Consider the following 19,640-nt stretch of genomic DNA (forward strand, 5'->3'; position numbering starts at 1 on the left):
GCAGCCTGTCCTGGCAGGACTGAGCCCGTGGCACAGTGACCCACGCTGCAGCACTCGGAGGGGGCTGTGCCCCAGGGGATGGACTCCGCTCCGAGAAGTTCCTGGAGAAGTCTCGGCCGGGAGAGAGCGCAGGGTGCAGCAGGGAACGACTCCTGTCCCTGAGCAGAGGGAGAAGCCCCGGGGGATGAGCTGAGCATGGCCCCATTCCCTGTCTCCTGCCCTGCCGGGGGAGGAGGTGCAGCTGGGAGCAGGGAGGCGTGGGGAAAGCTGCATTTAAGGGTCTGCACTGGCTTCTCCTTCTCCTGCTCCGAGTCTTTGCAGTTTTCTGCCAGAAATCTCTCCCCTGCCCCACCCACCCACAGGGCTTCGGGCAGGTTTCCCTTTTCGGGGCAATCAAAGCGAAGCACGGATGCACTAACGAGGGGCAGGAGAAGTGAGGCTCCTGGGCTTCCCGCAGAGGCGGAGGCACGGGAGGCGCAGGGCCGGGAAAGCCGTGGCGGGAGGCGCGGAGAAGTTTGTTTGTGTGGGCAGCTCAATCCCGGCTCGGGCCCGGGCCCGTGCCGGGGCTGTTCCTCATCTCCGGCTTTCCCCTCACGCAGCCCGGGGGCGCCGAGAGCGCGGGGCGAGGCGGGGCCGTGCGCAGAGCCCGCCCCGAGCTCGCTGCCATTGGCCGCCGGTGCCGTCAGTCGCGGTTGCGGCGCGCTGATTGGTGGGAGCGGGGCGCGGCGCGGCCCCGGCGGCGGGCTGAGGGCGGCCGTGGCCGCCCAGCGCCGCCATTGGCCGAGCGGCTGTGCGGGCCCGGCAGCGGCGGCAGCGGCCGGAGCGCGGTGAGGCGGCGGCGGCGGAGCTCGGAGGCGGCCCCGGCGCAGGTGGGAGCCGCGCTGGGCTCTGCGGGGGCTCGGGGCTGGCTGCGGGCGGAGGGGGCGGCAGGGGGCTCCGGCGGCTCGCCGGTGCCGTGTCCGGCCCGTGCCGGCCCCGGGCTGAGGGCGCTGCGGGAGCGGCTGCCCGCGGTCTCCTTCCCGCCGGGGCCGGGCAGGAGCCGCTGCCGGAGCAGCGCTGGCTCGGCCCGGCTGCTGTGGGTAGGACAGAGGGGCTGCCCCGCGGCCGGGAGCGGGCGGGGAAATTCCCGTCGCCGGAGGTTCGTGTGCCCGGAGGAGAGCGAGGAGTCCTGTCAAAGTGACTTTATTGCCGAGCAGGGGCAGAGGCCGTGGGGCATTTGCCGTGCGCTCTCTGCCGTGCTTGTAGTCCGCAGCCTCCTTTTTATCCTCATTTTCCCGGCCGCATCTCCCTCTGCCTTTGCCCACCGGCTGAGTTCCTTGGAAGGTTCCGACTTCCCGATGCGCCTGGAGCCTGTCCTCGTTAATGTGCACCCTCCTTTTGTAGAACAGCCGAAATTAATGCTCTGTTAAGTCCTTGTTCTTCGCGAATTTCAGGAATTTAGTAAGATCTTAGCTGAGCAGCAATCTGTGTCAATTAATAACATTTTCTGGAATTATCAATTTCTTATTACTTCCTAATCTAGAAGTCCCTGTCCCCAATTTCAATCCAATTCACACCATCTTTTTCTAAATATACATTTATCTTCTTCCTTTCAGTCCATCCACTTATTTTATCAGTAATTGTCTTTCCACCTATTAATTACCATTGACTAAATCTCTTTTCCTGAGTCGTCTTTGGTTTTGGGATTATTCTCGGTGCCCTCATTCCCTGTCCTTTTGTAGCTGTTTGTGGATCAGGAGGCCTGGCTGCCACCTGCATGCCCTGGCTCAGCTGCTGGATGAGCTGCAGTGCCAAGGTGTTGAGCATGTTAAAAAAGATGAGAGTTGCTGTAGCACGTAAGAGGAGAAACAACATTTGTTTAACCCATGGTCTGCCAGGGCACCACAAAACCGTGTCCCATTCCCATCCTTTCCACATTTGGGCCAGAACAAGAGCTGCTTTCTTGTTTCTTTTGTGATCTGTTTCAACCCTTTTCCTTTATCATCTCTTTGCCAACAGCAGTTTGAATAATTTAATTTTTCATAAACTCCTCCTTTTTCTGCTAACATATAATTTGATCCCATCCCCTGGTGAAATGTTGTGTTTCTCATTTGTGTAGCTTTGTCGGCAGGAAGGTCAGAAGGATTTGTCTAGGTGGTTCTTATTTCAAGGACAACTTGTAATCTAATGATGCCATTGAAATGATGAATGGGTTCTCTGTCTCCTGAAATGAATTCGTTCGGGTTCGCAGGGGCTGGTCCATGTTGTTGTAGGATTTGTTCTGGAGGCCCTTCAGCTTTTCCCTGTTTTTGGGGTGCTCCCTCAGGAGCCTATGCTGCATCAGTTGACGACTTTTCTCTAATTAAATCACCACATACTTGGATTCCCAACTGATTTCTCTCAATTTTTGGTAAGAACATCTTGGTATAACATAGACAGTGACAACACATGTTGGAGTGGGTGAGGGATGATTTTTCCCTCCCCTTATTTTAGTGAAGTTTTCACAACATTCTCCATTTGCTGTTTCCCTTTGCAGCTTCAGCCATTTCTGTTGCAGAGTCAGAGATCCTCACCACAGGCTCTGCCTTTAGCTGTGCAAATTCCATCTGTGGAGCAGGCAGAGCTTGGGGTGAGGGGCAGAGGGAAGGAGCCCAGTTCCTGTCCCAGGCAAGAGACCCAGATACATTGTCCACACTTTGCCCGAGCAGTGCTTGTTTACATTTTGAAAGCTCTTATCCAGGCTGCCTGGAATGAAGCTTCTCTTCCAGAGCAGCCATCAGGTGACTAACATGTGGGCTACCACTCAAAATCCAGGGTTTGTTTTTTTTTTTTAATTTTTGAGATTCTTTTGAACAGTATTCTATTAACTGTTTATGAGTTAAAAGGTCACCGTCATAGCTCTTCTAGTTTTGGAAAAATGCAACCTAAAGGCAAACACCAAAAAACCCATACCATAATTTTGCAATCTCCAACATCCACACAAACACATGCACAAAAAAGAATCCAAAGCAATAAAGATTTTTTTATTTCTTCTGCTAATAATAAAAATTGATTCTCACACCCCTGGCCCAATTCTTATTGACAATATAAATGTAGGATTATTAAGAAAAAACATAGTGGACTCTAATCCCAGCCAGTGCAGGGTGAGTGAGAGCCAGAGTGGAATTGTCCCGGTGTGTCCCCAGCAGCTGTGGCAGTGCAGGCCCAGCGAGCACTGAAGCTGCAGCAGTGGCAGCAAGGGCTGGCCCCGGTGGCTGGAGCTGCCCAGGGAGGGTGGCCAGGCCGAGGATTTCAGCAGAGGATGTGTGGGCAGGCCCAGGGCTTTGCCCCGCTGTGGAGCCCTGGCTGCTGCTGCGCTGCCTTCAGTGCAGGCTCAGGGGGGCCTCCCATCCTCCTGCTGCAGGCGGGAAGTGCAAATCTCCGGGGCTGCAGAGACCTGGAGCCCAGGCTGAGGGGTCCCCCCGTGTTCAGCTGTGCTGGCGGCTGTTTCTGGCCTCGGGGCCCCTTGGCATGGGCCACGCCACTTGGCCACCAGTGGTGCTGCTTTGCACTCCTCAGGCAGAGCCCATGTCCTGCTTGGATGTTGGCAACAGCAAAGTGCCAAGGCAGGCTGTGTGCCAGCCCAGCTTCCTGGGGGAGAGATTGCACCAGAGACAGGATTCTGGCCACAGACTGCTTTAAATGTGCGCCCCTTATCTGCACCCTGCACTAGGTGGAGAATTCCCAGGGTAAGGAATTCCCAAGATGAATTCCAAAGGGAGATAATTGAGTATCTGCCCTCGGTCTGGCTCTTCTTCTTGCCCAAGCCAATGGCAAAAGCCGTACCTGGTTCCTATCCCCAGCTTTCAAAGCTGTTTATTTCAGTTCCCCATTCATTCTTTCTACTCAACCTGAGCTGTGGGGGTGCCAGGGGTTATGGAGGTCCCATTGTATTCCTAAAGCTGACATAACCCCCTAAAGGATTTTTCCTGTAAAATGAGTTCCCCTTTCCCCTATCTGAGTCTGTTGCTTCCACAATTCTTTCTCTTGGAATTATTTGTTCTAAAAATGCCTTGATATGTATTGCAGCGGGTGGTAAAGCGGTCAGAAATGCTTTTCCCCCCTTTTAGTTGACATGGTGTTACCAGAAGCTATTGAAGCCTTCCTGCTCAGAGCATTTCAGTGCTGTTGTGGTTTGATACGGAAAGAGAATTTTTTTTGGAAGGAAGAGGTTAATTTGGATATTAACTAATTGAAAGTAGTCATGCTTCTAAGAACACAGAGGGGTTAAAAGTAGAATTGCTAGGGGAACTTGCTCTCTTTAGTTCTGGTCAACGTGCAGTGTAAACTTCTTTTGCCCAGCAACAAGCTGGGTCGGGGAGGGGAAGCTCTATGGTCTGATGGAGGTAAGGCTGAGGAGTAGTAGAAAGACTGGAACTGGGCTGGCTCTTATAAATGGAAGGGTAGGAGAAATCTGGGATGTTTCTGTTCCCCCCCTCCAGAGTTTCTCTCTCTGGAGAGAGAGAGAGAGAGAAAGAGACAGCAGCAGTTTTGTCAGCAATTTTATTGCGAAGAAAGAGGAGGGGGGGAGCTGTATGCTTGGGAGTTGCTATATGTCTGGGCATCGAGCCATCCTTGGGAGTTTGGACTTTTAACCCTTTCTTAAAAAATAAAAGCTTTGTAAATTTTCCTTTCTCCTCTTCAGTTTAAAAGAGAGAAAGAGGGACACCTTGGACCCTGGGATGTTAGAAGGAAGAATTCTAGATAGGAGAGAGACAAAGAGTAATTTTTAGCTAAACTTTTCCGTGTTAACCACAACCTGAACCAATCTTCTCCTCCAAGAGAGACTATATTTTGGGAGGATGCCAGTGAGTCAAAAGACCTGCTTCAACTAAGAAAAAAAACAAAAGTAGAGTGAACAAAAAAACGGTTAGGGGGTTTATAGTAGTGCCCCCTGTCCTAAAAAGAAAAAAAAAAGAAAAGAAGATCTCTGTTCTTAAACCCTCAGCCCCAGGGGAAAATAGGGGGGACTGTGGTCCCAAACAATAAAAAACTGAACTATTATTTTCTCCCCTCTTGGCAGGGCATCCTTAAAAGAAAAATCCTAAAAGCAGTCTGTCCATCCATGCATTAGTAGTGAGAGCACTGTGCATAAAAAAAAAAAAAGGTCACCATAGCAAACTTTTCTCCAGGGAGTGCCATATGTGACATAGAAACACAAGATATAGAACTGTGTTTCTTAAAGAGTCTATAGCACAAGGGAAACTCTGTTCCCTCAATAGACTAAGTATCAATTGTCTAAAAAATAAAAACCTGACTAAGGTCCAAATTGTGTCTCACTGTAGTTTATTAGAGTTGAGTGGTGGGGGGAGGAATGCTTCGCAAAGTTTTCATTTGATCTTTGTATAGTTTTTTTTTCCCTTCTTTAATTTTCTCTTTTCTTTTATAGTAGTAACTTAATAAAGTTTTTTTCCTATTATTAAGCTTAAGCCTACTTTACTCTGTTCTAAATTCCACTTTACAGCATTCAAGAAAGAAATCACATTTTCATAAGAGCACTAGCATTGTGCCAGTGTCAAACCATAACAAGTGCCAGGCTCTTCCAAGCACACACAGCTGCGCAGGTTGAGCTGACCATGGGGGGTAACCTGCGCTTTGTCATTCCCTTTCCTTCCCTCCCTTGGGTGTTGCTTTAGATGCCACTTGTCCTGGCTCATTCAAAGTACTTTGAAGAGGCTTCATATCTAATTTCCCCTATTTCCCTGAGGCTACCCACACTTCTGGGTTCACTTCATAGTAGGCCTTGCCAGACATGACACAAAGGTACAACAGAACTAGCCTTTGTGTCAGCTTTTATAAATGTTAATTTGCATTCCCAATTTAGCAATCAAATCCCTTCCCAGTAAATCATAATAACAATTAGGAGCAAATAAAAATTCATGCATTTCAAGCCTATCCCCACTGCTAAGAGTGGTTGAATAAAAACACTCCTCCTTTCCACTTATCCCCTCAATAATCAAGGATATTTTTAGCATTTTTCTCCCCTTGGGTCTAAGATTCAGAGTGGATTGAGCGGCTCCTGTGTCCATCAGGAAAGGCCTCCTCTCAATGCAGACCCAGCCTGAATGTTCTCAAGGCCTCCACCCAAGTGTGGTGGGTCCCTGGTGTGATGAGAGCTGTGACACCCCTAAGAATCCATGTCCATCTTGGACTTGCTGCTGCTGAGGGTGCTGCTGTCTGTGCTTGCAGTGTCCTTGTGGGCTGCAGCTGGAGCCCTGACTCCTTCCCAGGGGCTGTTTGGGTGGGCTCTGCCCTGGCCAGGAGGGCAATGCCTCTGCCAGGTGCTTGTGGCCGACCCCGTCATGCCCTGGGTGCTGGGGCCCCCTTGGGCCCTGGGGTTGATCCCTCAGGGGCTGTGGGAACTCTGCCATGGCCTTTGCCTTCAGCTTGGCCTTTTGCTCATCCCTTCTTGCCTTCAGCTGCTGTGCCTTTGTGCCCAAGTGCTGCAGGGCCTTCTTGAGCCACTCCTGCAGCCCCGGTCACTGCCTGTGGGTGCTCATCCTCTGAGAGCTGCTGAGCTTTCTGCAAAACCTTTCCTTTCTGCAGGGACCCAAAGCAAATCCTGAACAGCAAATCCCGATCCTTCCATGTGCACTCTGCATTTCCCAGCTGTTCCTTTGTGTTCCCCGTTGTGCTCAGGGTCCCTGCCCAGCCCGTGTGGCAGAGCCGGTGCCTGTCCTGCCGCAGTGTCCAAAGGCGGCCCCCCCGGCGGGCAGGGCCGGCAGCTCCCCGGGGCCGGGCAGCGGCCGGGGCGTCCCGCAGCCTCCTGGGGGCCGGGGGCCACTGCCGGCCCTGCCCGGGGCTGGTGGGGGGTCAGGGGTGAGTTTTCTTGGCAAGTTGTGTTCAGGTGAATCAGTGGTCAGATTTGAATATTGACGCCTGGTGTTATCACTGAAGACATGGATCCACCTCTGAGAACACAGGCGGTTGAAAGCAGAGAGCGCCCAGGGGAACTTTTCTTTTGTTCTGGTCAGTGAAGAGTGCAGACTCCCCCCTTCCCAGCCACAGGCCGGGTTGGGCAGGGAAAGCCATGCAACCTATGGCTGAGGTAGGCTGGAGTCCCAGAAAGAGAAGGGGGGGATGAAGGGTAGAGAAACACTGAGATGTCTTTGTTCTCCCCAAGGGGTGGGGGGGGGAAAGAGAGGAGAGAGAGCCTCCGCGGCTTGGAAATTTGATCCAGCAGAAAGGAAGAGAAGGGGGAGGAGGTGCCCAGATGTGGGAGGTCTGGGCAGCCACCTCCTGGGAGCCCGAGACTTTTAACCCTTTCCTAGGCAAAAATAGCTTTGCAAAACGCTACTCCTCCTTGATTTGAAAGAGAGACAGTCTGGGACCTGAGATGTCAGAAGAGATGGGAGAGAAATCCTAGGTGGGAGGAGATGATGGAGTAGCATTTGGCAGGACTTTTCTTGTATAACCATAGACTGAACCAATTCTCCCCAACAGAGAGACTGCATTTAGGGGAATGCAATGACTTGAGCCAAGAGAGTGCAGGTGTGAGAGTGACCTGCTTCAGTGAGTGATGTCATGTGCAGGAGTGGAGTGAACAGAGAAAAGTTGAGGAGGGTGTGGTGGTGCCTTTTGTCTTCAGGGAAGAAGATGATCTCTGTTCTCAAGACCCTCAGCCCCAGGAGAGGAGAAAATGGGGGGGACTGTGGTCCCAAAATGAGAAACTGTTGTCCTTGGTCCTTGGCAAAGCATCCTTAAAGGAACCCTATGAGAAGTCTTGGCCCATGCACGGTGGTGAGAGCACTGTACATGGAAGGAGGATGTCATGATGGCAGATATTCTCTGGGCAGTGCCATGTGTGACATGGGAACATGGGATGTTTCAACTGTGTTTCCTGTGGGAGGACTATGGTACAAGAGAGACTGTTCTCCCTTGATGAACTGAGAATTGATTATCTGAGTGGTGGTAGCTTGACTGGGAGTTCAAGGTTTTGTCTCACTGTGTTTTGTTGGAAATTGGGTGGGGGAGGAGGAATATTTTGGAAGCTTATCATTCTGAATTCCCTGTGTTCCTTCTATTTTAGGTCTAGATTAATAAAATTTTTTAATAAATTAATACATTTTCCTTTATTTCTAAGTTTGAGCCAGGTCTGCTCTGTTTCTGGTTGCATCTCACAGCACTCATTTTACAAAAATATATTTTCATGGGTGCATGGGCACTGTGCCAGCGCCAACCAATGACATGGAGTCAGGCTGAAGTGATATGCGGAATAAATAAATTGAGTGAGATAGCTCTCCAAAATCTTGTGCTCCGAGCTGGAGTTTGTCCCACAATTTTATTCACAAAGGTGTTCCATATGCAATACATTACACAACTTTTCTATGCATATTCAACCCCTAGCCCCGCCTGTCTTCACCTCTCATGCTAAATAGGTCCACACCCTTCTGGGCATGCGTGGTTTTTTGTGGTGGTCTTTACGGGGGGGGGGGGGGGTCTCTGATGGTCTTTTGAGGCTGAAACCATAGTCTTCCTCTGCATTGAACTTTTGAACTCTTCTCCTATGGGCATGCACTTTTGGTCTTCTGCTCTGTTATCTGGATAAGTCCATCATCCTTGACAGAGGGGCCTCCTTATCTGAGTTCTTTGCATTCCTGGTCTTCTCTGGTATTTGTCTTTTTGCAAGAAGCTTTAAAGATTTTTTTTTTTCTCTCTCTCTCTCTTTCCTATGCCTTTTGCGCCATGGCAGAGATTTCTTAAAATTCAACACATGATTCTACAAACATGATACATTCATTTTTTTGATACATTCATTTTTGATACATTCATTTTGTTAGCTCAAGTGATCTCTGGAAAATCTCTTATTTCAAGGCAGTGCCCGGCGCTGAGCCCCGGCTGCCCCACAGCCCCGGCCCGGCCCCGCAGCTCCCCACAGGCCCCAGCCCGTGCTCCCGGTGCCGCACCTCTGCGCCCGGTGCTGCCGCTGCCACCGCAGAGAAACCCCTGGCATCCTGACCTCCTGCTTTTCCTCTCCTGGAAACCAGGCATAGAAAGGGCCTGGATCAGCTGCTAAATTTAGAGGATAAGACCCTGCTGAAAAACATCCCAGTCTTCAGTATTTTTCTCTTCCTCCTCTTTCCCATTGTTATTTTCCCTACCACATAGATTCCTCCTCCTGCTTCTTGCTTTAACCATATTCCTGCACACTCCCCTTCACCCAGTCCCTTCCCAGCCCACCAACACTATCTATCCCCTGTTGTCCAAATCCCTTCTTCACTTCCTGTAAAACTAATTTCATTAAAAAAAGAGGGTGTGGCCATGAGACATCTCCCATGGGATCTCTCCAGTTGTTGGAGGACAAAGCCTCCTGTTCATCCTCATTTTCCCTGCCACATCTCCCTCTCCCTTTCCTCCCAATCCACCTACTACATACCCCCTTACTATGCACCCTACTATTGTATAGCAAATTACATTCATGGCTCTGATAAGGCTTTGCTGTTTTTCTCCAAGTTCCTGAATTGAGCAGGACCTTGGCTCAGCAGCAGTCTGTGTCATCAATTACTAACATTTTCTGAAACTGATGGCTTCTCCTGTCACTTCCTTATGTACAAATCCCTGGTCCTATCTCCAGTCAGATTCAGAGCATCTGTTTGTAAAAACACTTTCCTCTTGTTCCTTTCATGGGGTCCCCCGTTTGTGGGACATCCCCCCTGGAGCAGGGTGTCCCCTCTGTGCTGCAGCCCCAGCCCTCAGGCAGAGCTCAGCCAATTAGAGCACACGCTCCATCCCTGCCCCTGCGCTGGGATGCTGTGGGTCTGGGGGGAAGAGGGAGCCGGCAGTGGGTGCTGGGCCTGGGGGCAGGAGGAGAAGGGAAGGAGAAGCAGGGTGGAGGAACAAAATGGTCAAACAATGCACATGGGAGGAGAAGGTGGGATTGTGCAGGAGAAGGAGGAATAGCAGGAGGAAGAGGGGTGTGAGGAAGAGCAGGGACACAGGAGTAGGAGGAGCAGAAACAGGAAGCACCACAAGGTTCCATCTCTCCTTGTATCTGCAGTCTTCCCCCAAGCCCAGGAGTCTTGCCACCCCACATGCAGCAGGTGACTGTGGAGGGGGATCCACAATTTTCACACAGTGAATCTTGGTGTTTCTAAGCTTTCTTGGGCTAAATGTTGGTGCTGTGTTTTTTTGTGGGGGCTGAATCTTTATAATTTGGAGGGAATTTCTGCTGAATCTTGATGTTTGGGGTGGTTTTGATCTGTGTCTTGAAGTTTGGAGGAATCTTAGTGTTTTGGAGGTTCTTACAGACACAAGATGCCCAATGACTTCATGAGATGAACTTGGGCATGGAGGAACTCGCAATCCAAGGCTTCCTCTTATTTTATTTTTTTTTACCCAAACCAGGATTATTCATTCCCAGGGTGTGGCTGAATGGAAGAGGAGGAAAAGCCCCAGAGATCCTACACGAGGAAGGGCTGCAAACCCAGCCCAGGGAGCTGCCGGGAAGAAAGAGCCCCCCTGAGCCAGGAAGGCGGGCGGAGATCCAGCCAGAGCTCGGAGCTGGAGGAGAAGCCTCATGGCAGGGAGAAGCCCCACAAGTGCTTGGAATGTGGGAAGGGTTTCAGCCAGAGGTGCAACCTGATCATGCACGAAAGGATCCACACTGGAGAGAAGCCCTACAAGTGTGAGGAGTGTGGGAAAAGCTTCAGACGGAACTCCAGCCTGATCCAGCACCAGGTGATCCACACTGGGAAACGGCCCTACAAATGTGGGGAATGTTGGAAGAGTTTCAGAGACAGCTCTGACCTGATGAAACACCTGAGGATCCACACTGGGGAAAAGCCCTATCAATGTGGGGAATGTGGAAAGAGCTTCAACCAGAGCACCCATCTGATCCAGCACCAGGTGATCCACACTGGGGAACGGCCCCACACCTGCTTGGAATGTGGGAAGAGCTTTGGGTGGAGCTCAGACCTGAGAAAACACCAGCGCATCCACACTGGGGAGAAGCCTTACGAGTGTCCTGAGTGTGGGAAGAGGTTTCAGATCAGCTCCACTCTCCTCAGACATCAGCGGATTCACACGGACGAGAAGCCCTTCCGCTGCCCCGACTGCGGGAAGGGCTTCAACCGTAAATTCAGCCTTGTCTCCCACCAGCGCATCCACTCCAGGGAGAAGCCCTGCGAGACTCCAAGTGTGGGCAGAGCTTCTCCACAAGCTCAACCTTAACCAAACACCAATGGAGGTGCCACTAAGGCAAGCCCTGTGAGTGCCCTGAATGTGGGAAGAACTGTGCACTGCTCCACCTCTGTCCCCCATGGGAGGATTCACATTGGATGTTCCTCAGTGACCCTCATTGGCCAGAGCCCTGGTGATCTGTTGTCTTGGTGATCTGTGTTGGGAAGATACTTGGGTGGAGTGCTCAACATCTTTCTGGCTCCCCATGGACACCTGGATGAATCAGGACAGAGACCGACAATGGGAATTCATTGGGGATAGTGACTTTCAACCCCAGAAAATCTTTTGCGTTCAATCCTATCTTCTGGTGGCATCAAGGAGTTCTGATTGATCTTGGAAATCTTTTCCAGCCTCAGGAATTCCACAATTTTGATTTCCTCTTGCCCAAGCGTGTCTTCCACAGCCAAATGGTAGAAAAATTGGAGAAAAGACTAAGATTTTGGAGACGGTGGGGTAGAAACTCCACCAAAAAAGGTTCTTCCCTTCTACCCAAGTACGTGTGATAGTAAAATGGTTTTAAAATCATGGGGATTAAGGGTTAAAAGGAAAAATAAGCTTAGTAGGCCCTGGAAAAATAAACACCCTAAGCACATGGAGAACTCATACTTGCTAGAACTGCACCATGTAGCTAGTACATGATAATTGATATAATTGTTAGATGTGATGATTGTTTAGTAATTAAATATAATTACTGTTTAATCATAAGAATATAAGAATAATCATGAGAAACTCTGGTCAGTGACCTAAGAAAGATCACGAGAAACTCATGTCAATGTATACAATAGAACAATATAAGTTTAATAATTAATATATGTGTTATGTAACGATAGAATATAAAATACATTCAGCTTGAAAGCCATGTTGGAGTCAGATTTGGGTCTGTACCCCTGATTCCTAGAGCTCTTAAAAGCACCTGCATATAATCATATCCTGTGATTATGTGTGTTTCTGAACGCTAACACGTGGATCCTCAGCCGGCACGGACACAGAAATCCTTTTCTTTTGGCCTTTAATTTCTCTTTATCCTTTAAAATATCCAATACTGGGGTAAAAATAAAGACATTGAACTAAGACGTGGATGTGGTCATGGTAGGACACAGACATGGTGGGACACAGACACAGAGAGTTGTTACCCTGATTCTTAAGATTTTCTAAAACCTTCTGAGTTTACATTCTGTTAGAAAACTTTCCCACACATTTTCTATAAACAACATATTGTTTTGCATTCCTTCGTGGGGGTGGAGGAAGTTGATGTACTGGTGGTTTGTCCAATGACTTTGGAGAGGTGGCCCATTCACCCTCCAATCCACTGTCACCTTTGGAAAAGTATAAAACCTGGAGTCAGAATAATAAACGTCCTGCCTTTTTTGCCTTGCCATCGTGGTGGCTCGTGTTGTGCTTTTTCGTGTCCTATAGCGGCACTGTGAAATGCAATCGAGAACAGAGCAAAGCAGGCTAAACTTAATAACAAGGGGAAAAGTTTATTACACTACTACTACTACTACTACTATAAAAGGAAAAAAAACCCACACACACAGAATTTGAAATTAAAATATTTCAAAACATTTTCCTTCTTACTACCCAACTCCAATAAATCACAGCGAGACACATTTGGACTTTTAATTAAGTCTTCATCTTTTCACATAATTAATACTGAGTCTATTAGGGGAGAGAGGAGTCTCCCTTGCACTATAGACTTTCTAGAAAATACAGCTGCCACCTTTTGTGTTTTCATGTCACACGTGGCACTGCCTAAACACACCGGGCCAGTGTGACACTCTCTTCTCCATGTTATAGTGCTCTCACTACTGTGCATGGACAGAGATTGCTTATAGGGCCCTTTTAAGGATGCTGTGCTAAGGACTAACAGGAATAACAGTCCAGTGTTTCATTTTGGGACTACAGTCCCCCCCATTTTCCCCTGGGGCTGGGAGTTTAAGAACAGAGATTGCCTTCTCTTCTTCTCTGAAGATGGAGGGCATCTTTACACCCACCTTTGCTTTCTTCTGTTTATTCCTGAACTGGTAGTTGCTGGAGGAGTTTCTTGGTTCACTGTTGCATCCTCCTAAAATGCAGTCTCTTTTGGAGGAGAAATTGGTTTACTCTATGGCTAATAAGAAGAGTTTAGCTAACAGCCACTCCATCATCTCTCCCTAACCTTTTTTACCTAACAACTGAGGTCTCCAGTTGTCTCTCTTTTCTTTAAATTGAGGAGGAGCAATATTTCACAAAGCCTTCATTTCACAGGAAAGGGTTAAAATTCCCAGACTCCCGGGACAGCTGAAATTTCTTGGCCCAGGACTCTGTCTCCCTGGGCATCTTCCCCCCCTCTTCCTTCTCTGCCGGCAAACTTCCAGGTGTCTGCAGGCTCTCTATGTTTTCCCTCTAAGTTGGTGAGGGTAAATAAAGACATCTTAGACGTTCTCTACCCCTCCATCTGCAGGAACTGGCCCAGCTGTGGCCTTTCCCCTCCCCAACCCAGCTCATGGCTGGGCAGGGGAGGTTTGCACTCTCCAATGACCGGAACCAAAGAGAGCGAGGTTCTCCTGGGAATTCTGCTTTTAACTCCTCTGTGTTCTCAGAGGCGTGTCCACCTTCAATTGGTCACCTCAAGTGTCAGTATCCAAACTTGACCCCTGACTGGACTGACCTCTTCCTTCCAAGAAAATTCTTTTCCCATGTCAAACCACGACAAATAATTATTTCTGCACTATGTGAGCAGCCTCCAGCTGTTTCTCAGATGCTTTCAGCTTGCAGTAGAATTGGCATTTCACAGTATCTTGCTACAGGCTAATGCCCTTGGAGAGCAAATTGCTAAATTTCATGATTCACTGAGAGACAAATTGGGAAAAGCAATTGAGGAACAAACAAAACTTTTTGAAAAAAATCTTGTTGCTGTTCAGTTGGACTCTGCTAAAGGGTCTGCTTCAATTGTTGTCACTGAAATACAAAAGGCTGGACTAGAAATTTTAACATCAAAGATACAAGAAATCCCACCCTGGAAATATCTGGGATGGAAGATGACAGAACAGACAGTTTCACCACAGAAGATACAACTCTGAGTCAACATCAACACTTTGCAAGATTTGCAGCAACTTTTAGGGGAAATTTACTGGATTAGACCTATTTTTGGAATTGCCAACGATGAACTTGCTCCACTTTTTGATCTACTGAGGGGAGACTGTGACATTAAATCTCCCAGGACTTTAACACCTGAAGCTCAACTCACCATGGAAAAGGTTACTGAGGCTTTCCAAAGATAAGCCCATTGTTGTGCTCCAGAGAAACCTTTCTTCCTCGCTGTTTTGGGACAGAAGCTGCAACTGTATGGCCACATTTTTCAATGGGATCCATCTGAGAGAGATCCCTTGTTAATAATGGAATGGGTTTTTCTTCCCTACAGGTCTCCAAAGATGATTTCTACAACCCTGGAGATGACAGCACTAATTGTAATTAAGGCCAGGACAAGAATATTAACCATGGCAGGCAAAGATTTTGCAGTTATATATTTACCTTTGAAAAAGAATAATTGAATTGGGCATTGCAAAATTCAGATGATTTGCAAAATGCATTGTTAAATTTTTCAGATATTTGTTCTATTCATTACCCAGGTCGTAAGTCATTACAAGCAAAATTGAGTTTTGGAGAAAAACCCTTGCTAAGTGATGAGCCTTTGAGTGCTATAACGCTCTTCACTGATGGATCAGGAAAAGCACATAAATCAGTGATTGTATGGTTAAATCAAACAACAAACAAAATGGGAATCAGATATTCAAATGGCAGAAGGTTCTCCTCAGATAGTTGAACTGGCTGCTTGTTGTTAGAGCTTTTCAGCTATTATCAGAGCCTTTCAGTTTAATTACAGATTTTGCCTATGTTGCTAATGTAATTAAAATAATAGAGGGATCGATTTTAAAAGATGTTAGTAAGGATGATTTATATTGCTGGCTTTCATGTCTTCATAAAATTTTGCAACACAGAACTAACCTATATTTTGTTTCTTATATTAGGGCTCATTTGTCTCTACCAGGATTTTTGGCAGAAGGAAATGCAAGAGCAGATAAACTGACCATGGTTGACTCAAACACATTGCCAAACCTTTTTGAGCAAGCAAAATTTGAGTCATGCCTTTTTTCATCAAAATGCACAAGCACTTGTGCAGACGTTTCATATCTCTAAATCCCAAGCTAAAGCTATCATTAGCAGTTGCCCTGATTGTCAGCTTGTGCAACCCCCTGTTTCTACAGGAGCTGTTAATTAACAGGGTTTGCAAAATCTGCAGTTATGGCAAACAGACATCAATAAATACCCTTCTTTTAGGAAATTTAAAAATATTCATGTTTCTGGTGCAGTTTTTCCCTCTGTCCACACTGGAGAAACAGGTAATCATTTTTTACAAGCATTTGCTTCATTGGGTGTACCCCAAGAAGTTAAAACAGACAATGGCCCCACACAAACATCTCAAAAAATGGCAACATTCCTAATGGATTGGGGTGTTCATCACACCTTTGGTATTCCTCACTCCTCCACAGGTCAAGCAATTGCTGAAAGGACACATCACACATTAAAACGTATTTTAGATCAACAGAACGGGGGAGCAGAGGTGATTCTACAGATGAGATTACGTAAAGCTTTATATGTTTATAAGTTTTTGAACAGTTCTTTTGCAGAACCTGATCCACCAATTTTTAGGCATTTTGCAAATAACATGCAGGCAAAACTGAAAGAAAATCTTCTTGTTTTAATTAGAAGCCCTGAGACAGGACAAATTGAAGGTCCTTTCAGACTAATAATTTGGGGCAAAGGGTAAGCTTGTATTTCTGCAGGTGCTGGAGGACCAAAGTGGGTTCCAGCAATGAACATCAAACCATACCACACACCAAAACACGCTGACAAGCCCAAAAGTGAAGAAGTGAGCACGCAGACATGAGCTGAACAGAGAGACTACAGGTCATACCTGGTGTTCCTGTGTCACCTGTGAAATCTGCAAACTTCAATTTAATGTTAATGATAAATGTGTGAAGGGTTTGTTTCATAGAGCTCTTTCGGTAAAAACATGAAAAAGAAGGATTTATTATTGTCATTAGATTCTAAAAAATTTACATTCTAAATTCTCAAAAAAATACAGTTTGGAAGTCGAGATATATGGAAAATTCTTTTGCCAAAGGGTACCTCAACAAAAAAGATATAGAGGAAAATCAGTTCACTTTGTGTTTTCTAGCTTTGCTTGCTTTTTGTAATGCAGATTTTCCTGTGCAACAACCAAAACCAAATGTCTGGGTCACATTAGCCAAGGTTGCAGGATCAAATACGGTATGTATGTCTCACTTAAATCCAGGAAAGTCTTTTTCAACTTATCTAGTTGTATGCCACTGAAAAATTGGCCGATATCTATATACTATGATCCTTTGAGGAAAAAGTGACTTAATACCAAGCCAGGTGAGATTGCTAATGGAAGCAATCCCCCAAGGGATTGAAGTCTCTGGACCAGACAACTCCTCAAAGCAAGTTCAGAACCCCAAGAAGTGGAGATCCTTGGTTCCTTGACAATAGATTTCTATGTCACATTTTCAGGAACCAATTGGCAAAAAAACCTAATTCTCCAAAGTACAATGTTACTCCCTCTTACTATGAATATAGAAATGCAAGTTTTTGGTGTAATTACTCATACAATGTAGATGGAAAATCTGGGGTTGACCAGTATCCATGGAAATTACCAAAAGGTTATTGGTTCATCTGTGAAGACAGAGCATAGCAAGGCATTCCATCATACCCTGAAGGTGGGCCATGTAGCATTGGTGTGCTCACTGTGATAGCACCTAGTGCTAAAGCAGTTTCAGAAAGGACAAGAAGGGACAAAAGATCTATTCACATATACCCAAAAAATTGCAATAGTGATTTCAGTCCATGGAAAAAGGCACAAAGGATTTCAGCAAGCTTCTTTTTACCTGGTGTGAGAACCCTGGCCTTATTCTGGGATCCCATGTGGTGGTGAAATTCCTCCTCCAACCCATGCTTCCAAAGAAAAACTGCGCAGGCTCTTGTTGTTCAGTCTCAAGGCAGTTTATTGTTAGTTATTTAAAAGATTGTCTTCTCGGGCTGTGGCTGCTTGGTCAGTGGCCTGGGCAGAGGCACACACACACCCTGACATCCTCTCTGTCTGCTGTCTTCTTCTTCTCTCCCCCCCGCCCAGGGCTGCTGCTATATTTTATATGATATATTACGTATTACATGTTTATAGTTTCCCCCCAATACCTACTACCTATATTACAAAGTGCTTTTCTACTCTAAACCAATCTGTGAGTGCCAACATCACCAAGAACATGGAGGCAAGGAAAAAAGAGGAAGAACAAGATCAGCCCACTTCCCTCCATCTTAGAACTTCTGACCCCCATGTACAAAGTAAAAAACCCCCCTGTACAATACTAAAAAAATTTCCCCTCTGTTTTGTAACTACTTTTACTATATTATCTAACCTTTTGTGACTGTTTGTTCCACCTCCAAAGTTGGTAACTCATTCCATGGCTCAAACTCAAAATCACAGCTGTTTCCAGCTGCCTGTCAGGGTCTAAAATGCTTCTGACCAAGGCCTGGAACCTCTAAAAATGTCTGAGAGACATTTTGAGTTCCAACAACCTGGAATTGCTTAGAAGCAGCATTGAGACAAATAGATAGGATTGCATGTTGGCTGAGCAAGCAAACTAATGCCACATACAGTGCACTCAGTGACATGCTGACTGCCATCAGCAGTGTCCGAAAGACCACGCTCCAAAATCGGGCAGCAGTTGATTTTCTTTTACTGGCACATGGACATGGTTGTGAGGAATTCGAGGGAATGTGTTGCTTGAATTTGTTTCATCATTCTGAATCCATTCACAAAAGTATACAAAATCTTAAAGACTTGGCATCTGAGATTAAAAACAAGGAAACATGGTTAGACAATTTGTTTGATGAGTAAGGCTTGGCTCCTTGGTTGAGGCAACTTTGCAAGTTAGGTGGAATCTTGTTGATAGTTGTGATAGTGATACTGATGATAATGCCTTGTGCACGTCATTGCTCACGACAAATTACAGACAGACCCATTAAAGAAGTTTTTGTTGTCCAAGAGAAAAATGCATGAAGGGGAATTGCAGAAAGTTCACAAAACCTCACAGAGGCAATTGAATTAGAGTCACTCACAAATTTAGTCTTTGAATTGAGACCTTGGAAAGGTGGAGATTTGTCAAAACCTGATGCAGATACTAAATCTGATCTTACACAGCATTGATAATGCTTTAACTTTAAGTGATAGAGCTTAAAGCAAACAAAAAAAAGTGCCTTAATATAGAAAGTTTATAACAATTTTTCCTAGGGTAAGAAATATATACAGTACTGAAGCTATGTAACACAAGGTAGTAAATAAGTGACAGAATGAAGATGGTTTATTTAGGGTTGAAAAAGAGAGGGGGAATTGTAGGAGTATAAAAAGGTAAAAGACTTTAGAAAGTGCAAAAAAGCTGTGAAATTTCAAAACTTTCTCATGGGAAGCCAGGAAGTTAAGAACCAAGTGAATACATTTATATTTATCATAAGGAACAAAAAAAATCAAGAACTTATGCAAAGATAGAAGAAGTTTCAATCTTAAATAATGAATTATTGTGTATTGTTTGAGGTTCACAGAAGTCCTTTCGTTAATGTTAAACCCATGTGGGTCCTTTTCTTATTGGTTAGAGTATAATGACTTTACACCTTTTCTTTTACGCTATTGGTTCAAAGAATATGTAGAAAAATGCTTTGCATAAGCTACCATCTTGTCTCTGATCTGGATTTGCATGGATGTTGTTGTTTCTCTGTGTCTCTTGCTTTTTGCTTGTATGATAGACAGGTAATAAATCCTATGTCTGCAACATTCCCACAATAAGCTGTATACCCTGAGACCTGTCTCCAGGGATCTTTTGTCTCCATCCGTCCCGACTGTCCAAGACCAGCACTCGCTGCACTTCCCCCACTCCCCAAACCTGTAGGGCCGTTTTCCCCCACGTGAATCACCTGGTGCCACATCAGGTCTGATCTCCGGAGCTCCAGCTGAAGCCCTTCCCACATTCCAAGCACTTGTGGGGCTTCTGCCCGCCATAAGTCATCTCCATCATCTCTGAGTGCCAAATGGATCTCTGGCTGCCTTCTAGGCACAGAGGGGCTCTTACCTCCTCACAACTCCCAGGGCTGGGTTTGCAGCCCCTCCTTGTGTGGGATCCCCAGGGCTTTTCCTCCCTATTGGGTTCCCATGCTCTATAGGAGAGCCTCACCCCCTCATTTATAGATATTTTCTGAACAACAAAAAAGCAAAAATAAAAGGGCTCCCATCAGTCTTAATCAAAACCTTAGACACAGGACAAACAGAAAGTCCATGCAACCTTGTAACATGGGGGAGAGGGTTTGCTTGTGTTTTCACAGGTAAAAGATCC

At 46.6% G+C, this 19,640-nt stretch overlaps 1 protein-coding gene across 1 annotated transcript; it reads left to right on the top strand.

Annotated features, from left to right (window-relative positions):
* The first annotated feature begins 803 nt into the window (after positions 1-803).
* LOC110480958 (uncharacterized) lies at positions 804-15,182 on the top strand. The gene is made up of 2 exons (XM_077788956.2): positions 804-869; positions 10,363-15,182. Exon 2 carries the CDS (start codon positions 10,390-10,392, stop codon positions 11,185-11,187), a length of 798 nt encoding a protein of 265 aa, XP_077645082.2. The 5' UTR covers positions 804-869; positions 10,363-10,389; the 3' UTR covers positions 11,188-15,182.
* Positions 15,183-19,640: the final 4,458 nt, after the last annotated feature.

Source organism: Lonchura striata, chromosome 35 (assembly GCF_050655825.1).
Source record: "Lonchura striata isolate lonStrDom1 chromosome 35, ASM5065582v1, whole genome shotgun sequence".
Classification (NCBI taxonomy): Eukaryota; Metazoa; Chordata; class Aves; order Passeriformes; family Estrildidae; genus Lonchura; species Lonchura striata.